Source organism: Xenopus tropicalis, chromosome 4, assembly GCF_000004195.4.
Source record: "Xenopus tropicalis strain Nigerian chromosome 4, UCB_Xtro_10.0, whole genome shotgun sequence".
In the NCBI taxonomy this organism is placed as follows: domain Eukaryota; kingdom Metazoa; phylum Chordata; class Amphibia; order Anura; family Pipidae; genus Xenopus; species Xenopus tropicalis.
Genome location: NC_030680.2, coordinates 47,769,696 through 47,797,556, shown reverse-complemented (window position 1 = coordinate 47,797,556; position 27,861 = coordinate 47,769,696). Strand labels below are relative to the sequence as shown.

General features: G+C 45.4%; 1 protein-coding gene across 1 annotated transcript in view; it reads left to right on the top strand.

The window, feature by feature from the left end:
* cyp2j2 (cytochrome P450 family 2 subfamily J member 2) overlaps nt 1-27,861 on the top strand; it is a 120,346-nt gene that overhangs the window by 6,104 nt on the left and 86,381 nt on the right. The window contains exons 2-3 of the mRNA XM_031900740.1: nt 19,776-19,929; nt 20,794-20,946. Coding sequence (XP_031756600.1) covers nt 19,776-19,929; nt 20,794-20,946 — 307 coding nt within the window. The remainder of the gene's footprint in view (nt 1-19,775; nt 19,930-20,793; nt 20,947-27,861) is intronic.

The following is a 27,861-nucleotide window of genomic DNA, read 5'->3' as shown; positions in this document are numbered from 1 at the left end:
CACCTCCATCATCACAGAAGCTTCAAAGGCATCAATTGCTGGATAATTACCTGGGGGGTTAAAACAACTTTTTTTTACTCAATTTCTGTCTTAATTGCACTAAGCTATCATCCTTTTTATTAGAGCTAGGTTTTTTTTACAGATTGTTTAAAGGTTAAATATGCTAATTACATAATTATGTATACTAATGAAGTGTGAGACTATTTAATCATGTTCACTCCACTGGTTTTTTATGCCTGATGAAGGGGTACGCGCCGAAACGTTGCTGCTATTCTTGAATAAACACGCAGGGGCTAGGCCCCGCTTGCATCACACTTGTTGTGCTGGTCAATTGTTTTTTCTGCTGGACCCATGCCCCTTACGCCATAAAACTGCCTTTTCACGGTGTTCCACACGTTTCGATTTTGGGGAAATGAGATTAAATTCCCAGACACAGAGCGGATTGCATCCATTACCTTGACAAGGCACCATGAAAAAGTAGGCTGTGACACCCCCCCCCCGTAGACCCCTCCAACCCTCCGGAAATTTCCTGTGGCCAAAAATTCAGCTCTATTTAGCCTGTAGCGACTGATGACTTCATCCTCCGTTAAGCCCTCTAGAGTGGACCTTTCCCTAAAAAGGATGTATCACTCTAGGATGTTCAGGGACTTGCTGATTCTCCTCTAAATCCAACAAAAAGCCCATAGCAAACTCCATCTTGCCTTTACACACACTCAAAAATCACAATGCCTAACGCCTCCCCCAATTAGGTGCTAAACTACGCACAGATTTTACGAGCTAATTAGCGCGCTTAACGCTTTATATGCTTTTGTGAATCATAACAAGCTGGTTGGTTTGTATCTAGAGATACAAAGTTCAGAGATGTAGGGTGGGGCAGAGTTATGGACTACTTTGAATGTGAGAGTCATTAGTTTGAATTGTATCCTGGAGGTATCGGAAGCCAGTGCAGGGACTGGCAGAGTGGCATGGCAGAGGTTGGAGAGATGTATGAGCCTGGCAGCTGTATTCATTATGGACTGGAGAGGGGACAGTCTCTGAAGGGGAAGGCCAATTAGCAGTGGGTGACAGTAGTCTAGGTGTGATATAATAAGAGTGAATAAGAATTTTGGCAGCATCTTGGGTGATGAATGATTGTATGTTGAAAATATTTCTTAAGCCCTTTCCATACAATTGACAGGTAAGAAGCTACTTTATACACTCCTTTCTTTTCCTATTGAAACCCTGTCACCAGGTTGCATTTCTAAGGTGCTGATATAGCAATACATGTTGAACTGCAGCAGTGTGGCTGGTCTCAGATTACTGTTTTGTGTAGCTGCTCTCATGTGCAGATTTTCTATAAGGCTATGGAAGGCTAAGCCTCCCCTTGTTTGGCACCTTTAAAAAAAAAAAAAAACTTCACTCCATTTCTGCACTGCCCTGTACCCACTGCATCTTGCTACAACTAATGTGCTGGTGTTGTAAATATAGACTGCATTTGACTGTTTATAATGTGCCTGGAATGTCAGTACCCACTGCCCTTCTTTCTATAAAACTAACAAAAACACATTTTTAAGCTGTTGTACCAGCCCAACATCACCAAAGCTCTATAGCAGGGATCCCCAAGCCGTAGCTCGCTCGCGGCCACATTTGATGTTGCTCGCGTAGGCCTCTTTGCAGGTGGATTACTGTCTGCACAATCTTTTCACTCCATCTGTTCCCAGCCCCTCCTGCTCCCTCACCGATCGTTCCTAGCCCCCCCCTTGCTCCCTCACCGATCATTCCTAGCCCCCCCCTGCTCCCTCACCGATCGGGCCTCCTGTCAAATACCACACTGAGTTATAAAAGCACAATTTTTTCTCTCTATCCCTACCCAGCACCTCCTGTCAAATTCAGCAGTGAGCAGGAGGGGCTGGGAAGGGATTGTGAAAGAAAAGATCTTTCTGTGTGGGGTTTGACAGGAAGCCCGATTGGTGAGGGAGCAGGGGGGGCTAGGAACAATTGCTGAGGGAGCAGGGGAACAATCGTGAGGGAGCAGGGGGGGCTAGGAACAATTGCTGAGGGAGCAGGGGGGGGGCTTGAAACGATCCTGAGGGAGCAGGGGGGGGGGGCTAGGAACGATCGTTAAGGGAACAGGAGGGGCTGGGAAGGGACAGAGAGAAAAGATCAGAATCAGACCTGTAAGCCTCCTGTCAGTGAGTTATAACAGCACCATCTATTCTCTGCACCTCTTCCCAGCCCCTCTTGCTCACTGCTGAATTTGACAGGAGGTGCTGGGTAGGGACAGAGAGAAAAGATCAGAATCAGACCTGTAAACCTCCTGTCAGTGAGTTATAACAGCACCATCTATTCTCTGCAACTCTTCCCAGCCCCTCTTGCTCACTGCTGAATTTGACAGGAGGTGCTGGGTAGGGACAGAGAGAAAAGATCAGTATTACAAAAAAATCCAAAGCCTTACTGCGATGGGTCTCTCCTTAGGTTTCCAGCCCCTCCCTTCATGTCCAAGTGAGCAATTATAACAGCACAATCCCTTTACCCCAGCCCATGCCACTGCTGTGCCAAATTTAATATTTCACATTCTCTGTAACTCCTCTGTCACCCATTACCCTTTTTGTACAATTTTGCTTTCCAGCCCCACATGATCACTTTGCACCAGATAGTTTCAATGCTGCCCAGTCTTATTTGTGTCACCACTTACTGTATATCACTATTCCTGCAGAAATATGTTTCTAAAATGTTTAACATCTTACATTTCTTTTTTCCCCTGTTCCGCTGTGCCATATTCCTGTCCACAATCTCCTCTTCCTGCCATTCTCTCTTCTCTATATATCCTTGCGGCTTCTGTGCCATACTGCTTCCGATCTGTACCTTCAGTGCTCCAGTGTGCTCCCATCTGTACCCTCAGTCCACCAGTATGCCATTCTGCCTCCCATCTATACCCTCAGTGCTCCAGTGTGCCATACTGCCTCCCATCTGTATGCTCAGTGCTCCGGTGTGCCATTCTGCCTCCCATCTGTACCCTCAGAGCTCCAGTGTGCCATTCTGCCTCCCATCTGTACCCACAGAGCTCATTTTAATATAGTGTATGCCAATTATTATTAAAAATTGTGTTTGCACTACTGTTCACATATTGTGTTGCTCACGAACAAGTTTTGCAGCTGAATGTGGCTCACGGGGTAATAAAGGTTGGGGATCCCTGCTCTATAGAAATAAAGATCCTTGCCTTTGAAGATGCCCACAGCAGTGCTCCATCTTTTGTCTTGCCAACTACTGCACATGCTCAGTCTGTTCTTGGCTGTTGTCAATGACCTGAGGTTAGGGATCTACTTCTTTTCGGGTTAGGGATCGACAATTTTCTTCTTTCCCCTGCCTGCTTGCTCTAGTCTCTGCCTGTTCACAACTAAACATGTGTACAAGCCAACCAATCACAGTGCTGTCTGACTGCTCCCTAAAAAACTGAAGTCCTGCTCTGGCACTTTGAGCTTAGAGCTAGACTTTAGCTAAATCCTTATAGTGTGACTTTTCTTTCCACTTTGTAATGATTCCAAATGCCGAATACAGTACAGTTGCAGAATTGAATATAAACAGGGAGAGCATAGCCATACACAACTACAGGTCTAGGTGGGAGGATGAGAGAAACCATATGAAGTGCTTACATGCATGATACAATTGATAAATTGATAGGGCTTTATTGAAAGAGAGTTAGACCAACTTTTGTAAGATTTAGGGAATGTGCATGCTCAGTAGGGATGTAGCGAACCTAAAAAAAAATGTTCGCGAACCCGTTCGCGAACTTTCGCCGAAAAGTGCGAACGTTCGCGAACTTTGCGAACCCCATAGACTTCAATGGGAAGGCGAACTTTAAAACCTAGAAAAGCAATCTCTGGCCAGAAAACTGATTTTAAAGTTGTTTAAAGGGTGCCACGACCTGGACAGTGGCATGCAGGAGGGGCATCAAGGGCAAAAATTTCTCTGAAAAATACGTTGTTGACACAGCGTTGCGTTTTGTGCTGTTAAGGGGAGAAAACACACTACATTCCTAAACTTATGTAATAAACTGCTTTAAAAAGTCCGGCATCTACATTCCAATCAAGTCGTGTAAAGGTTACGGCCGGTTCACACGCAAAGACAAAACGCCGCGTTTACTGCAACGAAAAAAAACGCAAAAAGCTTTAATGATACTGTCAAGTGTGCGAATATTAGTTTTTACTAGTTGCTTGTCACCTCCAGGACGTTCGTCCCGTCGGTGGGAATATTTCTGTAGTGGTGTGTTTAGCAGTCACCGTGCTTGTGCGCACGTGCATGGTCAGGCAGAGGTAATTCAATGTACAGTAACGTGAACCAAAAAACACTGATTCTGCAGTGTGGGCCCAGGTTTGTCCTACCTTTTCGATCACCTGTGGTGACCATAAAAGATACGATTTTGCCGCCGTTGCAGAACCCTGAAAAATCAGGAATGTGTACATTCCTAAAAAATTATGGTTTTTTTGTTGCAGCCACTGAAGCACAGAGGACAGAAAAAATATGTTAGATAGATGGTATCATAACCAATCCTGAGGCAGAACCTTTAAAAAATCAAAGATAGCGTACCAAGCACAGAAGACAGAAAAAGTATCTTAGATAGATGGTATCATAACCATGCCCCAGGCAAACCCTTTCAAAGAACTAAGATAGGGTGACAACAAGCACAGAAGACATTAAAAACATCAAAGCTAGATGGTATAATAACCATGCCCCAGCCAAACCCTTTCAAAGAACTCAGATAGGGTGACAAGCACAGAAGACATTAAAAACATCAAAGCTAGATGGTATCATAACCATGCCCCAGCCAAACCCTTCCAAAGAACTCAGATAGGGTGACAACAAGCACAGAAGACATTAAAAACATCAAAGCTAGATGGTATAATAACCATGCCCCAGCCAAACCCTTTCAAAGAACTCAGATAGTGTGACAACAAGCACAGAAGACATTAAAAACATCAAAGCTAGATGGTATCATAACCATGCCCCAGCCAAACCCTTTCAAAGAACTCAGATAGGGTGACAACAAGCACAGAAGACATTAAAAACATCAAAGCTAGATGGTATCATAACCATGCCCCAGCCAAACCCTTTCAAAGAACTCAGATAGGGGGACAAGCACAGAAGACATTAAAAACATCAAAGCTAGATGGTATCATAACCATGCCCCAGCCAAACCCTTTCAAAGAACTCAGATAGGGTGACAAGCACAGAAGACATTAAAAACATCAAAGCTAGATGGTATCATAACCATGCCCCAGCCAAACCCTTTCAAAGAACTCAGATAGGGTGACAACAAGCACAGAAGACATTAAAAACATCAAAGCTAGATGGTATAATAACCATGCCCCAGCCAAACCCTTTCAAAGAACTCAGATAGGGTGACAAGCACAGAAGACATTAAAAACATCAAAGCTAGATGGTATCATAACCATGCCCCAGCCAAACCCTTTCAAAGAACTCAGATAGGGTGACAACAAGCACAGAAGACATTAAAAACATCAAAGCTAGATGGTATCATAACCATGCCCCAGCCAAACCCTTTCAAAGAACTCAGATAGGGTGACAAGCACAGAAGACATTAAAAACATCAAAGCTAGATGGTATCATAACCATGCCCCAGCCAAACCCTTTCAAAGAACTCAGATAGGGTGACAAGCACAGATGACATTAAAAACATCAAAGCTAGATGGTATCATAACCATGCCCCAGCCAAACCCTTTCAAAGAACTCAGATAGGGTGACAAGCACAGAAGACATTAAAAACATCAAAGCTAGATGGTATCATAACCATGCCCCAGCCAAACCCTTTCAAAGAACTCAGATAGGGTGACAACAAGCACAGAAGACATTAAAAACATCAAAGCTAGATGGTATCATAACCATGCCCCAGCCAAACCCTTTCAAAGAACTCAGATAGGGTGACAACAAGCACAGAAGACATTAAAAACATCAAAGCTAGATGGTATCATAACCATGCCCCAGCCAAACCCTTTCAAAGAACTCAGATAGGGTGACAACAAGCACAGAAGACATTAAAAACATCAAAGCTAGATGGTATCATAACCATGCCCCAGCCAAACCCTTTCAAAGAACTCAGATAGGGTGACAAGCACAGATGACATTAAAAACATCAAAGCTAGATGGTATCATAACCATGCCCCAGCCAAACCCTTTCAAAGAACTCAGATAGGGTGACAAGCACAGAAGACATTAAAAACATCAAAGCTAGATGGTATCATAACCATGCCCCAGCCAAACCCTTTCAAAGAACTCAGATAGGGTGACAAGCACAGAAGACATTAAAAACATCAAAGCTAGATGGTATCATAACCATGCCCCAGCCAAACCCTTTCAAAGAACTCAGATAGGGGGACAAGCACAGAAGACATTAAAAACATCAAAGCTAGATGGTATCATAACCATGCCCCAGCCAAACCCTTTCAAAGAACTCAGATAGGGTGACAAGCACAGAAGACATTAAAAACATCAAAGCTAGATGGTATCATAACCATGCCCCAGCCAAACCCTTTCAAAGAACTCAGATAGGGTGACAAGCACAGATGACATTAAAAACATCAAAGCTAGATGGTATCATAACCATGCCCCAGCCAAACCCTTTCAAAGAACTCAGATAGGGTGACAAGCACAGAAGACATTAAAAACATCAAAGCTAGATGGTATCATAACCATGCCCCAGCCAAACCCTTTCAAAGAACTCAGATAGGGTGACAAGCACAGAAGAGTAGAAGAGAGAAAAATTCAGGATTTACCTGTCCAAAAAGTTTGGCTTACAATTAAGCCAGTAGGATTTGCACCCTAGTTTGTATGGTGATGGAGGAGGACGCTAAAGGACAGCTGTGTGTGGTGTCAAGCGGCGTGCAGAGAAGGACAGCTGCATGGGCAGTCAGAACAAGTCTTCCGGCGTGCAGTAACCCTCCGAGATCCATGCCTCATTCATTTTAATAAAGGTCAGGTAATCAACACTTTTGTGACCTAGGCGAGTTCTCTTCTCAGTTACAATCCCTCCTGCTGCACTAAAGGTCCTTTCTGAGAGGACACTTGAGGCAGGGCAAGACAACAGATTTATGGCAAATTGTGACAGCTCTGGCCACAGATCAAGCCTGCGCACCCAGTAGTCCAGGGGTTCATCGCTCCTCAGAGTGTCAATATCTGCAGTTAATGCCAGGTAGTCCGCTACCTGCCGGTCGAGGCGTTCTCTGAGGGTGGATCCAGAAGGGTCCTGGCGCTGCCTTGGACTGAAAAAACTTTGCATGTCTGACGTTACAGAGTGGCCAAAGTGCATTGTCCTTGCAGGTGTGCTCGTGGGAGGATTACCGGCACCTCTGCCCCTGGAATGTGGAGTGACATCACCCTTAAAAGAATTGTACAACATGTTTTGCAGGCTGGTTTGGAAATGCAGCATCCTTTCGGACTTGTGGTACGTTGGTAACATTTCTGCCACTTTATGCTTGTAACGAGGGTCTAGTAGCGTTGCCACCCAGTACAGGTCCTTCTCCTTAAGCCTCTTGATACGGGGGTCCTTCAACAGGCATGACAGCATGAAAGACCCCATTCTCACAAGGTTGGATGCAGAGGTATCCATCTCCCCTTCCTCGTTATCAAGGACTACGTCCTCATCCACCACCGTCTCCTCCCCCCAGCCACGTACAAGACCAGGGCTCCACAAAAGGTGACCACAAGCCCCCTGGGAAGCCTGCTCCTGTTGGTCTTCTGCCTCCACAAAGCCACCTTCCTCCTCTGACTCCGCTTCTGACACCTCTCCCTGCGTTGCAGCAGGTGCCTGGGAACGTTCTGGTGATTCCGCCCAGAAATCAGGCTCTTGGTCACGCTGGTCTACAGCGTCATCTGTCACTCGTCGCACGGCACACTCAAGAAAAAAAGCAAAGGGTATTAGGTCGCTGATGGTGCCTTCAGTGCGACTAACCATATTTGTGACCTCGTCAAAAGGGCGCATCAGCCTGCAGGCGTCGCGCATAAGCACCCAGTAACGGGGGAAAAAAATCCCCAGCTCTGCAGATCCAGTCCTACCACCCAGTTCAAATAGGTATTCATTGATGGCTCTTTGTTGTTGCAGCAGACGCTCAAACATCATTAGCGTGGAATTCCAGCGAGTCTGGCTGTCGCAAATTAAACGCCTGACTGGCAAGTTGTGCCGCCGCTGAATGTCAGCAAGGCGTGCCATGGCTGTGTAGGAACGTCTGAAATGGCCAGACACCTTCCTGGACTGCCTGAGAATGTCCTGCAATCCTGGGTACTTCGAGACAAACCGTTGGACTATCAAATTTAAAACATGTGCCATGCAGGGCACATGTGTTAAATTGCCCAGTCTCAGTGCTGCCAACAGATTGCTTCCGTTGTCACACACCACTTTTCCAATTTTCAGTTGGTGTGGGGTCAGCCACCGATCGGCCTGTGAGTGCAGAGATGACAGGAGTACAGATCCGGTATGGTTTCTACTTTCCAGGCACGTCATGCCCAAGACAGCATGACAACGGCGTACCTGGCACGTCGAATAGCCTATGTGGAGCTGGGGGTGCACAGGTGTGGAGGAGGACACAGCAGCAGAGGAGGAAGAAGCCGAGGAAGAAGCCAAGTTAGAAGACGACTTAGAAGACGAGTTAGAGAGCAAAGGAGGAGTAGAGGTGGTGGCAGACCCGCATGCAACCCGTGGCGGTGACACCAACTCCACTGTTGTTGAACCACGCATTCCCTGCTTCCCAGCCATCACCAGGTTCACCCAGTGGGCAGTGTAGGTGACATACCTGCCCTGACCATGCTTGGAGGACCATGTGTCAGTAGTCATATGGACCTTTGCCCCAACACTAAATGACAGAGATGCGGTGATTTGGCTCTGCACATGCTGGTACAGGTGTGGTATTCCCTTCTGTGAAAAAAAATTGCGGCTGGGTACCTTCCACTGCGGTGTCCCAATTGCTACAAATTTGTGGAAGGCCTCAGAGTCCACCAGCTGGTATGGTAAAAGCTGGCGGGCTAAGAGTGCAGACAATCCAGCTGTCAGACGCCGGGCAAGGGGATGACTCGGAGGCATTGGTTTCTTACGCTCAAACATGGCCCTCACAGAAACTTGGCTGGGGGCAAATGAGCAGGAACTGGAAGGCGGAGTGGAGGGTGGTTGAGACGGGTCAAGGACAGCAGAGGTAGAGCAGTAAGATGCTGGAGCAGAAGGAGGGTGGCTTAGCGTTTGGCTGCTGCCTTTGAGGTGTTGCTCCCATAGTGCTTTGTGTTTGGCGTTCATGTGCCTTCGCATAGCAGTTGTACCTAAGTGGGTGTTGGGCTTCCCAAGACTCAGTTTCTGACTGCACTCATTGCAAATTACAGCGCTTTTGTCAGAGGCACACACATTAAAAAAATGCCACACTGCTGAGCCTTTTGATGTGGGCTTTCTAGCAGTAACAGTAGAAGTTGGCGGGTGCGTTGGCTGGCTGACCACAGGTGCCGATTCATGTTGTTGCCCTACTGTTCCCTGGGAGCTGTCCCTGCTTCTTCTAAGTCTTATTCTCCTCCTGCCTCTCTGACTCTCCGTCTCTCCATCTGAACTATCCTCCTCTTGCTTTCTTCTTGTGGGCACCCACAAAATATCACTCTCCTCATCATCATTCTCCTCAGATGCATCAATTTCTTCTGACAGCTCACAGAAGACAGCAGCGGGGACCTCATCACACCTTATGTCCATCTCTGTTGTGTTGCCTGCCTGAATTATGATATCTGGTGTAACGTCCGCATCTCCTTCATCTTCTTCTGGCAATAATGGTTGCGCATCACTCAGTTCAACAAACTCATGAGTAAATAACTCCTCTGACTCCAGTGAAGAAGGGGCGGCGGTGGCGGAGGAAGTGGTACGTGGGGTGCCCATAGCAGAGGAGGATGAGGATGTTGTGGCAAAGTTAGAAACAGTAGAGGATGGGGTGTGCTGTGTAAGCCAGTCAACTACCTCTTCAGCATTTTGGGAGTTCAGGGTAAGTGCCTTCGGAAAACTGGGCAATTTCCTAGGGCCACAGGATATCATAGCAGCATGGCCCCTAGTGCCTCTGCGTGGCGGCCTGCCTTTGCCTGGCATTTTTTTTATTTTTACAAAACAACAACAACTTGGGTGATGTTTCTGGACACGGAATTATTATTGTTATTTAGACAGATTGTGAAAAAGCTCACACAGCTAGGTGGCACTTGGTTGCAGACCCCGGGCAACAAGGCCTGCAGGGGCAACGTATACAGTAGTGGATACGGAATATATTATTGCTGGTGGAAAACCGTCACTCAGGTTGTGTTTCTGGACACGGAATTATTATTGTAATTTAGACAGATTGTGAAAAAGCTCACACAGCTAGGTGGCACTTGGTTGCAGACACCGGGCAACAAGGCCTGCAAGGGCAACGTATACAGTAGTGGATACGGAATATATTATTGCTGGTGGAAAACCGTCACTCAGGTTGTGTTTCTGGACACGGAATTATTATTGTTATTTAGACAGATTGTGAAAAAGCTCACACAGCTAGGTGGCACTTGGTTGCAGACACCGGGCAACAAGGCCTGCAAGGGCAACGTATACAGTAGTGGATACGGAATATATTATTGCTGGTGGAAAACCGTCACTCAGGTTGTGTTTCTGGACACGGAATTATTATTGTAATTTAGACAGATTGTGAAAAAGCTCACACAGCTAGGTGGCACTTGGTTGCAGACAGCGGGCAACAAGGCCTGCAAGGGCAACGTATACAGTAGTGGATACGGAATATATTATTGCTGGTGGAAAACCGTCACTCAGGTTGTGTTTCTGGACACGGAATTATTATTGTTATTTAGACAGATTGTGAAAAAGCTCACACAGCTAGGTGGCACTTGGTTGCAGACAGCGGGCAACAAGGCCTGCAAGGGCAACGTATACAGTAGTGGATACGGAATATATTATTGCTGGTGGAAAACCGTCACTCAGGTTGTGTTTCTGGACACGGAATTATTATTGTTATTTAGACAGATTGTGAAAAAGCTCACACAGCTAGGTGGCACTTGGTTGCAGACACCGGGCAACAAGGCCTGCAAGGGCAACGTATACAGTAGTGGATACGGAATATATTATTGCTGGTGGAAAACCGTCACTCAGGTTGTGTTTCTGGACACGGAATTATTATTGTTATTTAGACAGATTGTGAAAAAGCTCACACAGCTAGGTGGCACTTGGTTGCAGACAGCGGGCAACAAGGCCTGCAAGGGCAACGTATACAGTAGTGGATACGGAATATATTATTGCTGGTGGAAAACCGTCACTCAGGTTGTGTTTCTGGACACGGAATTATTATTGTAATTTAGACAGATTGTGAAAAAGCTCACACAGCTAGGTGGCACTTGGTTGCAGACACCGGGCAACAAGGCCTGCAAGGGCAACGTATACAGTAGTGGATACGGAATATATTATTGCTGGTGGAAAACCGTCACTCAGGTTGTGTTTCTGGACACGGAATTATTATTGTTATTTAGACAAATTGTTATTTAGACAAAATATACAGAGCAGTAGAAAGTAGATTACTAGCCAGAAAAACTACTTAAACTCTGCCTCAAAATAAATACACAGCTCCTCAGTCCTCTCCCCACACAAATACAGAGCAGTAGAAAGTAGATTACTAGCCAGAAAAACTACTTAAACTCTGCCTCAAAATAAATACACAGCTCCTCAGTCCTCTCCCCACACAAATACAGAGCAGTAGAAAGTAGATTACTAGCCAGAAAAACTACTTAAACTCTGCCTCAAAATAAATACACAGCTCCTCAGTCCTCTCCCCACACAAATACAGAGCAGTAGAAAGTAGATTACTAGCCAGAAAAACTACTTAAACTCTCCTTCAAATGAATACACAGCTCTCTCCCTACACTATCTCTTCAAGCACACACAGGCAGAATGTAAAATGGCTGCTGGGCTTCGGTTTATATATGGAAGGGAGTGGTCCAAGGGGGGGGGGGTGGCCCAGGAGGGAGAGCTGCCTGATTGGCTGCCATGTATCTGCTGGTTTGGGGTGAGAGGTCAAAATTTCGCGCCAGCTAAGGCGAACCCAAATGGCGAACATACGCCGAAAGTTCGCGAACTTCCCGATGTTCGCGCGAATTAGTTCGCCGGCGAACAGTTCGCTACATCCCTAATGCTCAGTGTGCTCTGATGGACAACTTTGAAAGCATAATTCATTACTTTAATTTGGCTTTTCAACCTCTGAGCTGGTGCAGTAAGTTCAGAATGTTTATGTTCAGTATAACAACAACAACAAACATTTGTAAAGCGCTTTTCTCCCGTGGGACCCAAAGCGCATAAGCTTGTCTCAGATAAGTTATGTGGCCATACAAAATACAAAATACAGCGTTTCTAATGATATTTAATTTTAGACTTTAGTTCCCCTTTAAGCTAATTTAAGCCAAGTCCCACCCAATAGCTTCACTGTTGCCTCAGCTCCAACTACACAGTGGTTGGCACAGGATATGGTGCTTAAAGGGTTACACACGATAAATGTAAACAAGGCACCGGGGCCAGATGGAATACACCCTCGGGTACTGAGAGAGCTAGGGGCAGAATTGCAGTGGCCCTTGTTTCTGATATTCTCAGACTCGCTCTCATCAGGTATGGTACCTAGGGATTGGAAGAAGGCGAATGTCACTCCCATATTTAAAAAGGGAGTAAGATCTCAGCCTGGCAATTATAGGCCTGTAAGTTTGACATCCGTGGTGGGCAAGTTATTTGAAGGCTGGTTAAGGGATCACATTCAAAATTATGTAGTGGAGAATGGCATTATGAGCAGTAATCAGCATGGCTTTATGAAGGACAGGTCATGTCAGACCAATTTAATTGCTTTTTATGATGAGGTAAGTAAGAAGCTGGACAGTGGGGATTCAGTAGATATAATCTATTTGCCAAAGGATTTGATAACGTTCCCTACAAACGACTGCTTTCTAAGCTAAGGTCTATTGGTCTTAGTGAAGTCGTTTGCACATGGATAGAAAACTGGCTACAGGATCGGGTACAGAGGGTGGTTGTTAATGGCACATTCTCTACTTGGAGTAAGGTTCTCATTGGGGTCCCTCAGGGTTCTGTACTGGGTCCACTTTTGTTTAATTTGTTCATAAATGACTTAGGGGAGGGTATTATGAGTAATGTATCAGTGTTTGCAGATGACACAAAACTCTGCAGACCAGTCAATTCTATCCAGGATGTGACATCCCTGCAGCAGGATCTTGACCAACTGGCAATCTGGGCAGCTAAGTGGCAGATGAGATTTAATGTGGATAAATGTAAGGTCATGCACCTGGGATGTAAAAATATGCAAGCCCCGTATACCCTTAATGGGACTGCACTAGGCAAATCCATAATGGAGAAGGACCTTGGAGTCCTTGTAGATAATAAACTTGGCTGTAGCAAGCAATGCCAGGCAGCAGCTGCAAGGGCAAACAAGGTTTTGAGCTGTATTAAAAGGGGTATAGATTCACGGGAGGAGGGGGTTATTCTTCCCCTTTACAGAGTGCTGGTAAGGCCCCATCTAGAATATGCTGTCCAGTTTTGGTCTCCAGTGCTCAAACGGGACATTATTGAGTTAGAGAGGGTCCAGAGAAGGGCAACGAAGCTGGTAAAGGGTATGGAAAGTCTCAGTTATGAAGAAAGACTGGCCAAGTTGGGTCTGTTTACACTGGAGAAGAGGCGCTTAAGAGGTGACATGATAACTATGTATAAATATATAAGGGGATCATATAATAACCTCTCTAATGTTTTATTTACCAGTAGGTCCTTCCAACGGACACGAGGGCACCCACTCCGTTTAGAAGAAGGGAGGTTCCATTTAAATATTCGGAAAGGATTTTTTACAGTGAGAGCTGTGAAGTTGTGGAATTCCCTCCCCGAATCAGTCGTACTGGCTGATACATTATATAGCTTTAAGAAGGGGCTGGATGGATTCTTAGCAAGTGAGGGAATACACGGTTATGGGAGATAGCTCTTAGTACAAGTTGATCCAGGGACTGGTCCGATTGCCATCTTGGAGTCAGGAAGGAATTTTTTCCCCTCTGAGGCAAATTAGAGAGGTTTCAGATGGGGTTTTTTGCCTTCCTCTGGATCAACTTGTAGTTAGGCAGGTTAGGTGTAGGCATTATGGTTGAACTTGATGGACGTATGTCTTTTTTCAACCCAACTTACTATGTTACTATGTTACTATGTTACAAATATAAAAAGAGGCGCTTGCGAAGGGACATGATTACTCTGTACAAATACATTAGAGAGGACTATAGGCAGATAGGGGGTGTTCATTTTTCCCATAAAAGCAATCAATGCACCAGAGGCCACCCCGTTAGATTAGAGGAACAGAGCTTCCATTTGAAGCAGCGTCAGTGGTTTTTCACAGTGAGTTTGTGGAATGCCCTTCTAAGTGATGTGGTATTGGCAAATTCTGTTAATGTCTTTAAGAGGGGCCTGGATAAGTTCTTGAACAAGCATAGTATCCAAGGCTATTGTGATACTAATATCTACAATTAGTATTAATGGTTGCATATACAGTTTATGTATATGATAGTATAGATTGGTAAGTATAGGTTGTGTGTGCTGGGTTTACTTGGAAGGGTTGAACTTGATAAACTCTGGTCTTTTTTCAACCCTATGTAACTATATAACTCTCTAGTTTGGAATTGTAGCTGTTATCTGCTTAACAGGCCCCAAACTAGAAGAAATTTAATGATATTTTAGCAGCAACAACATTATAAGGATCCTTAAGAGACCCCCAACTACCAATAATTTGATGATACTGCAACATAAGAAAAATTATTAGATAATTACAGACCCCAAACTAGAAGAAATTAGATGATATTGCGGCAGCAGGAAAATTATTCGAAAATAACAGACCCCAAACTAGAAAAAAATTACATGATATTACGGCATCAGGAAAATTATTAAAAATAGACAGACCCCAAACTAGAAGAAAATTGATTGCAGCAGCATTATTAGAAAAAAAAACAGACCCCACACCAGAAGAATTGTAACGATATAATAACAGCAACAGTCGTAGGAGTAGGAGTAGACAAGATCCAACCAGTAAAGAAAATTGGCCGACAATGCAGCAGTATTACTAGCAACAGTGGCCACACAGACAGCAGCCAGATGGGGATAGGCAAACAAGTAAAAGGAGTCTATGAAAGGAGGGGTAGAGAAGTATAAGACAGCAGTGGAGAGAGGAGGAGGCTAGTCTCTGATGTCTGCAATGGGCACTTGGATATCCCTGCTTATCCATGCCTCACTCATCTTTATGAATGCGATATCCACACTTTCAGTTGATAGCTGTATCTGCTTCTAAATGACCACCCCACCTACAGCACTGAAGACGAAGCTCTGACAGGACATTGGCAGGGGGGCAAGCCAGCACCTCCAGAGCGTATTGTGCCAGTTCTGGCCAATTGTCAAGCTTCAACACCAAAAAACTCATGGGGTCATCATCAGGTTGCATGGGGTCTCTTCAAGTGACCCACCGCCTCTCTCTCTGGCTGGGTACAAGGAACGCCCCCACCTTTACCTTGTATCATGGGTCAAGCATAGTGTCTACCAAGTAATCCTCCTGGTTTTGATGGAGCAGATCCGGGGATCGCTCCTGAGGCATATCTGCATATGGGGAGCCATGTAAAAGAAGTGTCCCCGACCAACCCTGTTCTTGACTGCCTTCGAGATGCAGCAGGTCATCTCCCTCCTCCTCCCCCTGCTCTGTGCCCTTCCAGCTGCGGACAAGGTTGGGTGACGTGGGCCCTGCTCTGCTCCCCTGCTTTGCAGGCACCCTGTCCTCCTCTCCTTCATCTTTCCTGCTCATCCTGCCACCCAGCCCCTTCTGACTACAGGGCCTGCACTCCATCTCCTACTCCTTCTTAGGCATGTCACCCGCCTCTAGCAGGCCATCCAACGTGCACTTGAGGAGAAAACCAGGGGTATGACATCATGCATTGTCCCTGCTGACAAAACATGTGGCCTTCTCAAAGTGGGGCACGTACTTGGCAGAGCTGCCTCATCTGCTGCCACTGCTCTGTGCAAATTCCCCAAATTTGCCCCCTGAGTACCCCTAGCACTGTGCTCCAGCAGGTAATTGCTGACCGCCCAGTGCTGCTCTTCAATGTGCAGAGTCGAATTGCAGCACATCGGCAGGTCACAGTTAAGCCAGTGGGGTGGCAGATTATGCTGCCGCTGCATCCATGCAAGAGATGTGCTGGTGGTGGGGGACCTGTGTAAGTGGCCGCATGCCCTATGTGCCTTTTCCAGCTCAACACCCAGCCTTGAGTAACTCTTCAGGAAATGCTGCAACACAAGGTTGAGGACATGTGCGAAGCAAGGCATGTGCCTTGCTTCGTACATGTCCTCAACCTTGTGGTACATCGCTTCAACAAGCTGATAGGGCAGCAGCTGCACTGTCAGAAACTTTGCCAGGCAGGCATTGAGGCTCTGCACTTGGGGGTGGCTGGGGGAAAGAAGTGCTTTGCAGCCAAGGAACTGGGGGAGGGAAACCTGGCAGGACAGGGGCCACGCAAGTGAGGAGGAGGAGACAGAGGGCGCTGCAGAAGAGGCAGAGCTGCCTCATCTGCTGCCACTGCTCTGTGCTAAAGTACCCCAAATTTGCCCCCTGAGTACCCCTGGCATTGTGCTCCAGTAGGTAATTGCTGACTGCCCATTGCTGCTCTTCAATGTGCAGAGTCAAATTCCAGCGCATCAGCAGGTCACAGATAAGCCAGTGGGGTGGCAGATAATGCTGCCGCTGTGTCCGTGCAAGAGACGCGCTGGTGGTGGGGGACCTGCGTAAGTGGCTGCCTACCCTACGTGCCTTCTCCAGCTCAACACCCAGCCTTGAGTAACTCTTCATGAAACGCTGCAACACAAGGTTGAGGACATGTGTAATGCAAGGCATGTGTGCATGTTGCTCATCCATAGTGGAGGAGGAGGAGGAGGAGGAAGTGGCCATGTGGGGTTTGCCCTTTACCCCACAGGGAAGCACCTGTTGCTTAGAGGAGTGCCCCCGCCTGCACCCTCCCCAACATTTATAAGGGTGACCCATTGCGCAGTATAGGATATATACCACCCCTGCCCATGCCTGCTGGTCCATGTGTCTGTGGTGCAATGCACCCTGCTGCCAACAGAATAATCCAGGGAAACTTTATCCAACACCTGCTGGTGGAGGGCAGGGACAGCTTTCCTAGGGGAAGGAAACCTGGCGGGACAGGGGCAATGCAGGAGGTGGCAGTGAGGAGGAGGAGACAGAGGGGGCTGCAGAAGAGGCAGAGCTGCACTGTGGCCACCTCCAGCTGTGAGCTTCAGAATCCTCTTCCCTTGCTACAGGAATTGGGGAGCTAACACCTCTTCCCTGAGGAATGGGAGGAGGTGCAGAGAAAGCACCACTGCTCCCCGGGGCCCTGCCACTTTGGTGCTGCTCCCACATCATCCTGTGATGACGTTTTTATATGGGAACTCAATGTTGATGTTCCCATATGTGACCCTGTCTGCCCCCTACGTACTTTCACTGCTACTGACTGGTCCTGACCCTGGCACATGAAAAATGCCCAACTGCCGTCACCTTGCCTGCTGTGGAGGGCTGGGGATCCGAAGGCTGATGGTCCCTGCCCATATCCCCAGACCTTTCGGACCCAGGAGCAGTGCTTTGCTGTTGCCTAACCCCTCCCCCTAGCAGTGGTTGGTAGGGTCTTCTGGCTCTGTGGGGCTGGCTCTTCACCACCATCATCAACAACACACAGTTCCCCCTCTGAACTGCTGCTCCTCCTCCTGAGCCGGCACCCAGGGTCTGTCCCCTTCATCCTCAAAATCCTTCCCCAGACGTGGCATCCACACCCACATCTAAATTGCTGGTGTCTGACTCATCACCAGCCTGCTGCCCTGTCATTAGGGGACCCTGCCTAACATCCCCTACTGCTGATGTGGTGGGCTGTGCCACATACTCCCTCTCCACCTCAGACAGAAATGCACAACCCATACCTGTCTGCTCATCAAAAAGATCCTGGTTGTCTGGGCCCAAGTCCACCTCAGGATCAAATAATAAGGGGGATGGGATGTCCCCAAGCACTGAGCTGGCAGGTGATGTCACCTCCTTGCCACTCACTTGTGCCTGCAGCAGACGAGGTAGAGCTGGGTGAGCCTACTGCGACTGGATAGGTCGCAAAGGGCCCGATTCACTAAAGTGCATTTTAACGCGCGCTATTTATAGCACGAGTTAAAACTTTTATCGCGTCTTAATTTTCGCGACTTTTCGCATGATTCACTATAAGCATACATGCGCTATTTTACGCGCGGTATTTCATGCGATATTTTTGTCGCGATAAATAGCGTGCGCTGTATTTTCCACATGCGCTAATTGTTGTGACATTACGCACAAGACAATCGGCAGCATAAAACTGGCGACATTTTGCCCTGGGAGAGCACAGAGTGCTAGAGAGGTGCTGTATAAATGTTTATTTGGAAACCCCCCCCCCAAAAAACAATAAAAATATAAGTAAGAAAAAAAAAGAAGTGCTAGAGATAATAGAATAGCATTTAAGAATATTTAGCCAAATACTTAGGGGTCCGTTTGCTAAAGTGGCTTAAATTAAGTGGGAGATTTTAGACACAGAATAAATGGCAAATATTTTATTGGCACTTTATTAAACGGGAACAAATATAATATTGCAATTATTCTGGCAACAAAACATTGGATTGGCAGTTATCACACTCGCCAGAAAATACGCTACGTACTAATTAACGCAAGCTTTACTATTCAGCAAAATGGGCTAAAGACAAAATTGTTGGCAGAATATTTGCAAAAATTTAACCCATATAGCATATTGATGCTGTTACTGATAAATGTAGTAGTGTAGTAATGTAGTAGTAAGTGTAGGAGAAACTACATGAAAGTATAGAATACCATATCAAGGAAGGAAAAATAATGAGACATTACTCCGTTCAAAAGTAGAAAACTAAAAACTTTTACTTAATATTAATATAAAAATAAAAAAGGGGCTTGCTGCCCTTGAGCTCATTAACGTCCCTCCTCAGTTCTGCAATTTCCCCCCGGAGCTGGGCCAACTCAGCCTTCATGTTCTCCAGGTCCTCCTTGCATGGACCGACGTGATCTTCCCTCGTCTGCAGGAGAACCTGGTGGCTGGGATCCGGGGGGCTGGGGGGAGAGCTCAAGGGCTGGAGAAAGTGGGGGGAAACTGGGGGAGGAGTCAAGGGGGGGTTTGTCTGGGGCCTCTTCAGCCTCCATTGCCTTCTCGGCCTCTGGGGCCTCCTCAGCCTCTGGTGTTGCTGGGGCCTCGGGGGACTGGCTGGGTCCTGGGGCCTCGGGGGACTGGCTGGGTCCTGGGGCCTCGGGGGCCTTGCTGGGTCCTGGGGCCTCTGGTGGTGGGGCCAATGCTGGGGCCTCGGGGGCCGGTGGTGCCTGGTGGGCCACAGGAGCGCACGTTATATAAATAGCGCACGTTTTATCGCACTTTAGTGAATTGGGCCCATTGTGTTAAATATACCCCTTAGTATCTTACTAAGTTAAGTATATTAATAAAAAATTTGGCCCGCGACTTAGCCTGTGTTTTAGATTTCGGCCCCCTTATGTGATTGAGTTTGACACCCCTGTTCTAGAGCCATGAAGTGCTACATAAAAATCTCCATTCTGGCCGTGTCCCTAAAAGCCAACCCTGCTTCCTTTCTATGGATTTTTTCATTAGTAAGAACACTGTATAAATATTTTTTTTTACATTTTCAGCTGTCTGAAGTATATGGACCAGTATATAGCATATACCTAGGATTAACCCCTGCAGTGGTGGTTCGTGGATTCAAAGAAGTTCTTGTGACCCAAGGCATAGAATTTGCAGACAGACCACAAAACAGACTTACAAATCTTATTTCCACTAACAAAGGTAAGCGACTTGGTGCAAGAGAGTTATAGAAATATAATATATCTCCTAACAAAATGACCATCTGTACCATAAAAGTACATTGTAATGTGGTAATATAAATCCAGATTTGCAATAAGATAGTTATTTGTAGCAACCAATTAGTAATCTGTAGCAATTATTGTATTTTGCTTTCATAATTTTAAATGGTTTCTAACCAATGAAATGTATTTGCTGGCTGGTTTATCTGGAAAGGCATTATTCTGCCCCTTCTGTATTTTAGTAAATGCGATATGTGGCTTGTAAGAGTTATGCAATATGTGTACAGTAAGAGTTATGGCACCTATGGGTTTTTGACATACTGTAGCAGTGATTCAGACAAACTGTGATATTTTACTGCTTCCCTTTGGAAATAGTATTTGCAATGTGGTTGCTGTTACTTACTTTACAAACACCCAATGTCCTTGTTAGCTCATTTTATTTTCTAACCTATGTAAATGCAGGGTTTATGCAAACAAAATATTTCAGATTTGCCACCTACAGGAAATTGCCTTTTCCACTGGCGAAAAGGGTTCCAAATTCCCATCCAAATAAAAAAAACTTGCGGAAAATTTATGTAATCACACAAAAATGCAGATGAATGTGTTTTTGCAAGATTCTGCAGGTTAACTGCATATGAAGTGCTTCACATGTGATTTTTCAGTTGATCCAGATGATAAGTTATTTTCAGGTGTTTTATAGCTGATAGGAGACAAAGCACCACATCTGCCTTCAACCTTAAGAGGATTTATTACTAAATAAGCCAATCGCCTTTTCTATATTTTTTGTAATAAAATTGTCTAGGATAGCAAATTCAATCACCCAGTACTTACTGCTTTATTATTCTAGGTCTGGTGGCAGCTGCCTATGGCCTTTCTTGGAAGGAGCACAGACGATTCACCCTGTCCACACTACGGACTTTTGGCCTAGGCAAGAAGTCTATGCAAGAGAAGATTCTAGAAGAAAGTGAGCACCTTATTTATGAGCTCAATAATCACAAAGGTACAGTAAATATTTTTCTTTTACCAACAACGGTCCTAATTTGTACTAGTGCAGCAAGCACAGCTGCCATTCATGCATTTACCTTGATTGCCTAACTGGCTGGTGAATGACAGACTACATGCTTGGTTTGATCCTAAGCTTGCCATACACATTCTGTGCCAAATTGGGCTGATCTGATCATTTGGCCCTTTGTGCACTTATGCAGACCCATCAGTAGAAAACCACATCAACTCCGCAATGCAGTCTCCAGCAGGTGGATTATTCAAATCTACCCAATAGATATCTGTCCAATTCTAGCCCACATAACCATAGGGGTACCAGTTGGGGAGGGTCCATACATGAGCAGATAAGCTGCTAATACAGTAAAATGAGCTATTTTATTTGACTTACAAGGGAACTGCACCAGGGGCGCTGCTTCCATGAGGCGAGTTAAGAAACTGCCTCAGATGTCAAAGTCTCGCAAGTTACCAGGGGCTGTTAAAAGCTGCTCCTGGTAATTTTAAGAGCTGAATTTCAAGTTAAGACAGAAATTACCTTTTCTATTGATCTGTCCCCACACACCCCCTCCGGAGCACAATAAGTAAGCAAGGAGGGTAAGGGGAGGCAGCATTGCCAATAGTGCCTCAGGGGGGCAGAGGGCTAATAATACCTGGTCTGCAGAGTTGTACTTTTTTATGGTCATGGAACTTCTTAGTGACTTATAATACATAAGAGCATATGTACTTATAATACATATCCTTATAATACATAAGAGACAAATATCATGTCAATTGTATCCTTATAAGCAGTACTTGTGTCATCATTTATCAGTGCTTACTGATGTAATTTCTGTCACATGACTCACTAAAACTTGTGTAATATAATAAAGTATCCCTAATTGAAAAATATGAGGATATTATAAGTCACTTAGGTGTTCTATGACTTAAAATATCCTTATATTTTACAACATGGTGTATTTTATCGACTATATAATTTACAACAGGGGGTATATTCTTTCTTCTATAAACTACACAAACACACAGGTTCACTATGAATGCTGTTGTCAGAGAAGGAGTGTTGGACTGAGGCAGCAATGGCCCACCAAAGAGCATAATATCAAGCCCACCTTCAAACAGTGAAATCCATGAAATGTAACCCCAGCACATATACAGTATGTTTAGGTTGGCAAGAATGCTTGAGAAAGGGTGTGGCGTACAGTATACCCGAAATGCCAGTTGTATTTATAGATGTTTATACAATTTAATATATTCGTTTGAACAATAACTTACCTGTGTGCCACCTGAATTTGCACTATATTTGCATGTGGGTAGAGGATTGACGCCTCTTCAATTGGGGCAGAGCACCCATGAGTCTTTGGATGATTGCGGAGAAGTGCTTCTGCAATTTTGTGTTTTATATATTGTTCTGTCTCAGCATCGTTTGTACCTGCCACAAGCCCTGTGTAGGCCCAGTCTGTGAGGATGAGTGCAGCAGGTTGAATGATCACCTTAACAGATAGCTTACTCAATGAATAAAGACTCCAGAGGTGTTTTCCAATGCTTCTTTATGCTTCAAGGTAGCAAGGGTATAAACATAGAGACTTTACCATAGGTAAATTTCTAATGAAGTTACACAGCTTACACACACTGCAGTCACTTCATAACACACTAAACCAAAGGGGGAGTTACAGCAAGAAAATGGAGGGCGGGAACAACTATCTGGTAAGAAACAGCAGGGGTAAAAGGATGATACCAAATATATATATATATATATATATATATATATATATATATATATATATATATATATATATATTGGGACATGCTGACTGCCTGTACACGTAATTTTTGGGGGAATTAGCAATGGTGGCAGGCATGCAGAGGATCTGGAGCAAAAGAGACAGGGACACGACTTCTTCAGGCAAAAACACAGGTATATTTAGGGCCAATTAATCCCAACATAAACATAAGTCAGTTCACAAACAGTTCAGGATTATTGTTTGTCTCTTCTGCAGGGCTCTCACCTTCCAGGGCTACTTACACACTCTGGAACCTTTACGGGGTTTCTCACTGTCCCCAGTGACTTTCACACGTCCACAGTGACTCACACTCATGCTTCACCTTAAGCCTAGCTTTCAGCACTCATCCGCCTGGTCACAACTCCCTCTGCTCCTTGCAGTGGCAGGTGGCTCCCCCAGCTCCTCTGAGGGTTCCTGACACAGGGAACCTTCCTGTCCTGTGCCCCACACTGAGAGTGACCTTCTGAGTCAAGAATCAACCTCCAACTCAACCCCCATACTGTGTAAACCCACAGACCTTTTATTTGCTGCTCACCTGCAGCCTAATCAGGCAGCTCCCTACAGCTGGCCAACTGAAAACGTTAACTGGAGTTCAGAATGGAGGGTCTTTCCTGCTCTCTCTCCATTAACTCCAAGGACCTATAGCATTACCTGCAGCAAAACCAGGCATTTTACCTGGTACTACTTGTATCCCACCTTCAACACTGGTGGAAAAAACACCAAACAATGATCTTTTCCATTGCATCTCTCGTATATATATATATATATATATATATATATATATATATATTATATTTATATATATTTTATTTTTTTTATTGTGACATGCTGAATGCCTGTACATGCAATTTTGGGGGAATTAGCAATGGTAGGCAGGCAGGCATGCAGAGGATCTGGAGCATAGAGACAGGGACACCAAGTCTTCAAGCAAAACTCAGGTTTATTTAGGGCCAGTTCTTCCCAACAGAAACATAAAGACATAAGTTCATAAACAGTTCAGTGTTATGACATGTCCCTCCTTCAGGGTTCTCACCTTCCAGGGTTGGTTCCACACTCTGGAACACTCAGGCTTCACAGTAAGCCTTGCTGAGCCCTCTCAGCACTCATCCGTTTGGTCAAAACTCCCTCTGCTCCCTGCAGTGGCAAGTGGCACCCCCAGCTCCTCTGGGAGTTTCTAACACAGGTAGCCCTCCTGCTCTGTGCCCTGCTCTGAGAGTGACCTTCACTCAGTCAGCATTCAATTCCAACTCCAACCCCCTGTGTAATCACACAGCCCTTTTATTGGCTGCTCACCTGCAGCCTAATGAGGCAGCTCCCTACAGCTGGCCAAATCAAACCTTAAAGGGAGATTTACTCCAACACAGCATTACCTGCTGTAAAACCAGGCATTTTACCTTGGGCCATTTGTATCCCACTATTAACACTGGTGGAAATACACCAAACAATGACCTTTTCCATTGCATCGCTCACGTATCCCCCCCCCCCCTTTGTTTTGACCCAGGGGCGAAACACCTTGCAACCCCAATAGAAACTATCTTTCTCTTAAAGGAATTTCTATCTCAAGCTTTCCCCCTAGAGTTCTATCATTGGGATCAAACACATGTGTTTCTATGGGAGAAGCCACACAAACTTTCTTCTCCTGTTTCTCCTTAAATGGGGAAGAAACAGTGGCCAGACTGGTACCCACACTGTCAGACACACATCTTTGTCACAATCATGCACCCTCTGCATTTTATACTCAGTCTTGCTTTCAAAACTTACAGTGGGCTTTTCTTCAGCCTGCAACACTGTGTTTTCTTGCAAATGTTTGTCTTTGCCTTCAAGCTCTAGCTCCCCAGATGCACCCTGCCCTCTGGTAGCATTTGTCACTTCTTGTACACTGTTTTGTGTCACACAGCTTGGCACACACTCACTGTTCACATCCAGCACACATTTTGTATTACTTGGATTAACACTCTCTGCCAGGCTCACATTTTCTGTGTGAACATCTCCTTCCACAGCATTTGGCAAAGACCTCATTACTTTGCCTTTAAGACATTCCGCATTCACTTGATTCATCACAAGCAGGATCTTGACCAACTGGCAATCTGGGCAGCTAAGTGGCAGACGAGATTTAATGTGGATAAATGTAAGGTCATGCACCTGGGATGTAAAAATATGCAAGCCCCATATAGCCTTAATGGGACTGCACTAGGCAAATCCATAATGGAGAAGGACCTTGGAGTCCTTGTAGATAATAAACTTGGCTGTAGCAAGCAATGCCAGGCAGCAGCTGCAAGGGCAAACAAGGTTTTGAGCTGTATTAAAAGGGGTATAGATTCATGGGAGGAGGGGGTTATTCTTCCCCTTTACAGAGCACTGGTAAGGCCCCATCTAGAATATGCTGTTCAGTTTTGGTCTCCAGTGCTCAAACGGGACATTATTGAGTTAGAGAGGGTCCAGGGAAGGTCAACTAAGCTGGTAAAGGGTATGGAAAGTCTCAGTTATGAAGAAAGACTGGCCAAGTTGGGTCTGTTTACACTGGAGAAGAGGCGCTTAAGAGGTGACATGATAACTATGTATAAATATATAAAGGGATCATATAATAACCTTTCTAATGTTTTATTTACCAGTAGGTCCTTCCAACGGACATGAGGACACCCACTTCATTTAGAAGAAGGGAGGTTCCGTTTAAATATTCGGAAAGGATTTTTTACAGTGAGAGCTGTGAAGTTCTGGAATTCCCTCCCCGAATCAGTCGTGCTGGCTGATACATTATATAACTTTAAGAAGGTGCTGGATGGATTCTTAGCAAGTGAGGGAATACAGGGTTATGGGAGATAGCTCTTAGTACAAGTTGATCCAGGGACTGGTCCGATTGCCATCTTGGAGTCAGGAAGGAATTTTTTCCCCTCTGTGGCAAATTAGAGAGGCTTCAGATGGGGTTTTTTGCCTTCCTCTGGATCAACTAGTAGTTAGGCAGGTTATATATAGGCATTATGGTTGAACTTGATGGACGTATGTCTTTTTTCAACCCAACTTACTATGTTACTATGTTAACTATGTTACTATGTTACTGCAGACAGAATCTGGGGTGCCCAGAACCTCACAGCACTGATTAGGGGGAAGTTTCAAAGTAACTCCCCTTTCCTCCACAGTCATTCCATCTGGCTTACTCTCATTGGCAATGTGGCTGCCACTTACCTCGGAACACTCAGTTCCGTTTTCACTCAAAACTGGACACTCAGTCAGCTCAACCCATTCACCTGTCTCCTCGGGTACCTCTAAGAGTTTGCTATTAATAGAATGGGAACCTCCACCTGCATCATCTTGCGCACACAATGACTCTTTAGTTTTAAAGTACCGTTCCATTGTCTCCACCAGCTGGGCAGCTACAGTGGCAGACCGCTCAAAAGCACAAGAGTCAGCAGTATGACCTGGGGCATAGCAATAGGTGCAATTTACTGGTTCCACATTGCACACACTCTCAGACAAGTCATACATGGTGCAGGGCTTGTCTTTCACCTCACCTTTAAGGCACTCCCAGGTGGACTCAAAACCACCCAACAGGGAAACATTCTCACTTTGCATTAACCCTTCAGGTAGCAAAGCACAGTTTTCAGTCATGACATTTTTCTCTCCAGCACATTGTGTTTCCACTCTCACACAATTCAGCTCACTGGAGACCAGTTCTGTGGCCGACACATCCTCACACACAGAATCAAGAGGTAGTTTTACCTTATCCTCATTTACCTCCTCAGACACACTGTTTGGCTTACCACCATTCACTGCCATGTTACCCATTTTTACTTCAATATCGCCATCAGCTCTGTTCACACACACAGCATGACCTTTATTAAGTGCAGGAAGTTCACCTGACTTCTCACTGAACTCACTTCCAAGTGCCTTACTTCCCCAGCACTCCTTATAGGCTTCTAGTGACCTTTCCATTGCCGCATATACAGGACAGTTAGCAGTAACATGCCCAGTAACATAACAGTGGGAGCACCTTTCCCTTTCAATTAGCTCAGTCAACCTAGCTATAGCAGTTGACAGAGATTGCTCATTAGTACACTCATCCCCTTTAAGACCTTCAGGAGATGAGCTGCGGCTGGGCAACAAAGAGTTACTCTCAACACATGGCTTTAACCCTTTGTTCACTGAAGAACTTGAGCACACTTTGCTCAGCAGTTCTACATGCAGACTCTCATTTGCATCAGTTGCAACATCTTTTTGCAACATAGCTGCACAATCATTACCATTCACACACAGGTAACATTTTGTTCTGTTTTAACAGACTCAGAGCAGTTTACACTCACTGCGTCAGTCACACCTGCTAGGGACCCATTTACATAGGGGGGCACCCCTACTCCCTTTACCTCAGGCATAACGCTAGCACACTTTTTACTTAAGAAATCTTCTTGCAAACATTCCTCCTTTACATTCAGTTGTTTCCCACTGTGAATTACCTCATTCACCCTCTCTAGGGGAACATTAATACCAGGGGTCACCCCTAAACTTTGTACCATGGGTGTTACCTCACACCCCACAGTCACACTTTCATTACTCACATCTGGACATTTCTCAGCAGAATTACAGTTAACATTTTGCATAGAACAAACATTAGCCAACTGGTTTGTTTGCCCCTCAACCAAAGATTTGTCATTCCCCCATAATTTCCAGAACAGGGGAAAGTCTGTTCCCAGAATAATTTCCACATCAATGTCCTCAACAACCACAAGTGAGTGGTCAACTGTCCCTCTTGTTGTTTCAAAAGTCACACAGACAGTTGGTTTATTAGGAAGCTCTTGTATCTTTGGGATCTCTTGCGGGGATAAAACAAACATCAGGGTTTCATGCAAAACCTTAGACGTGGGTAACTTAGCATCCAGTGTAACCCATAATTGGATCCCATCCACTTTTACATCAATTGATTTTTCAACCTTCCCTTTAAGAGACACAGTGCACTCTGCCCATGCACTTAACTCTTGCCGTACCTCAGCTCTCAGGACCTTGCCTTTAAGCACACAGTCCCAGTCCTTCACCCCACCAGCATACCGTTCCCTTTGCACCACCCCTTTAAGAACAGTCTTACCATTCCTGTAGGGTATACTTTCTGGAACTGCTGGGGATGAACTCTGGCCAACCTTTCCAGACCA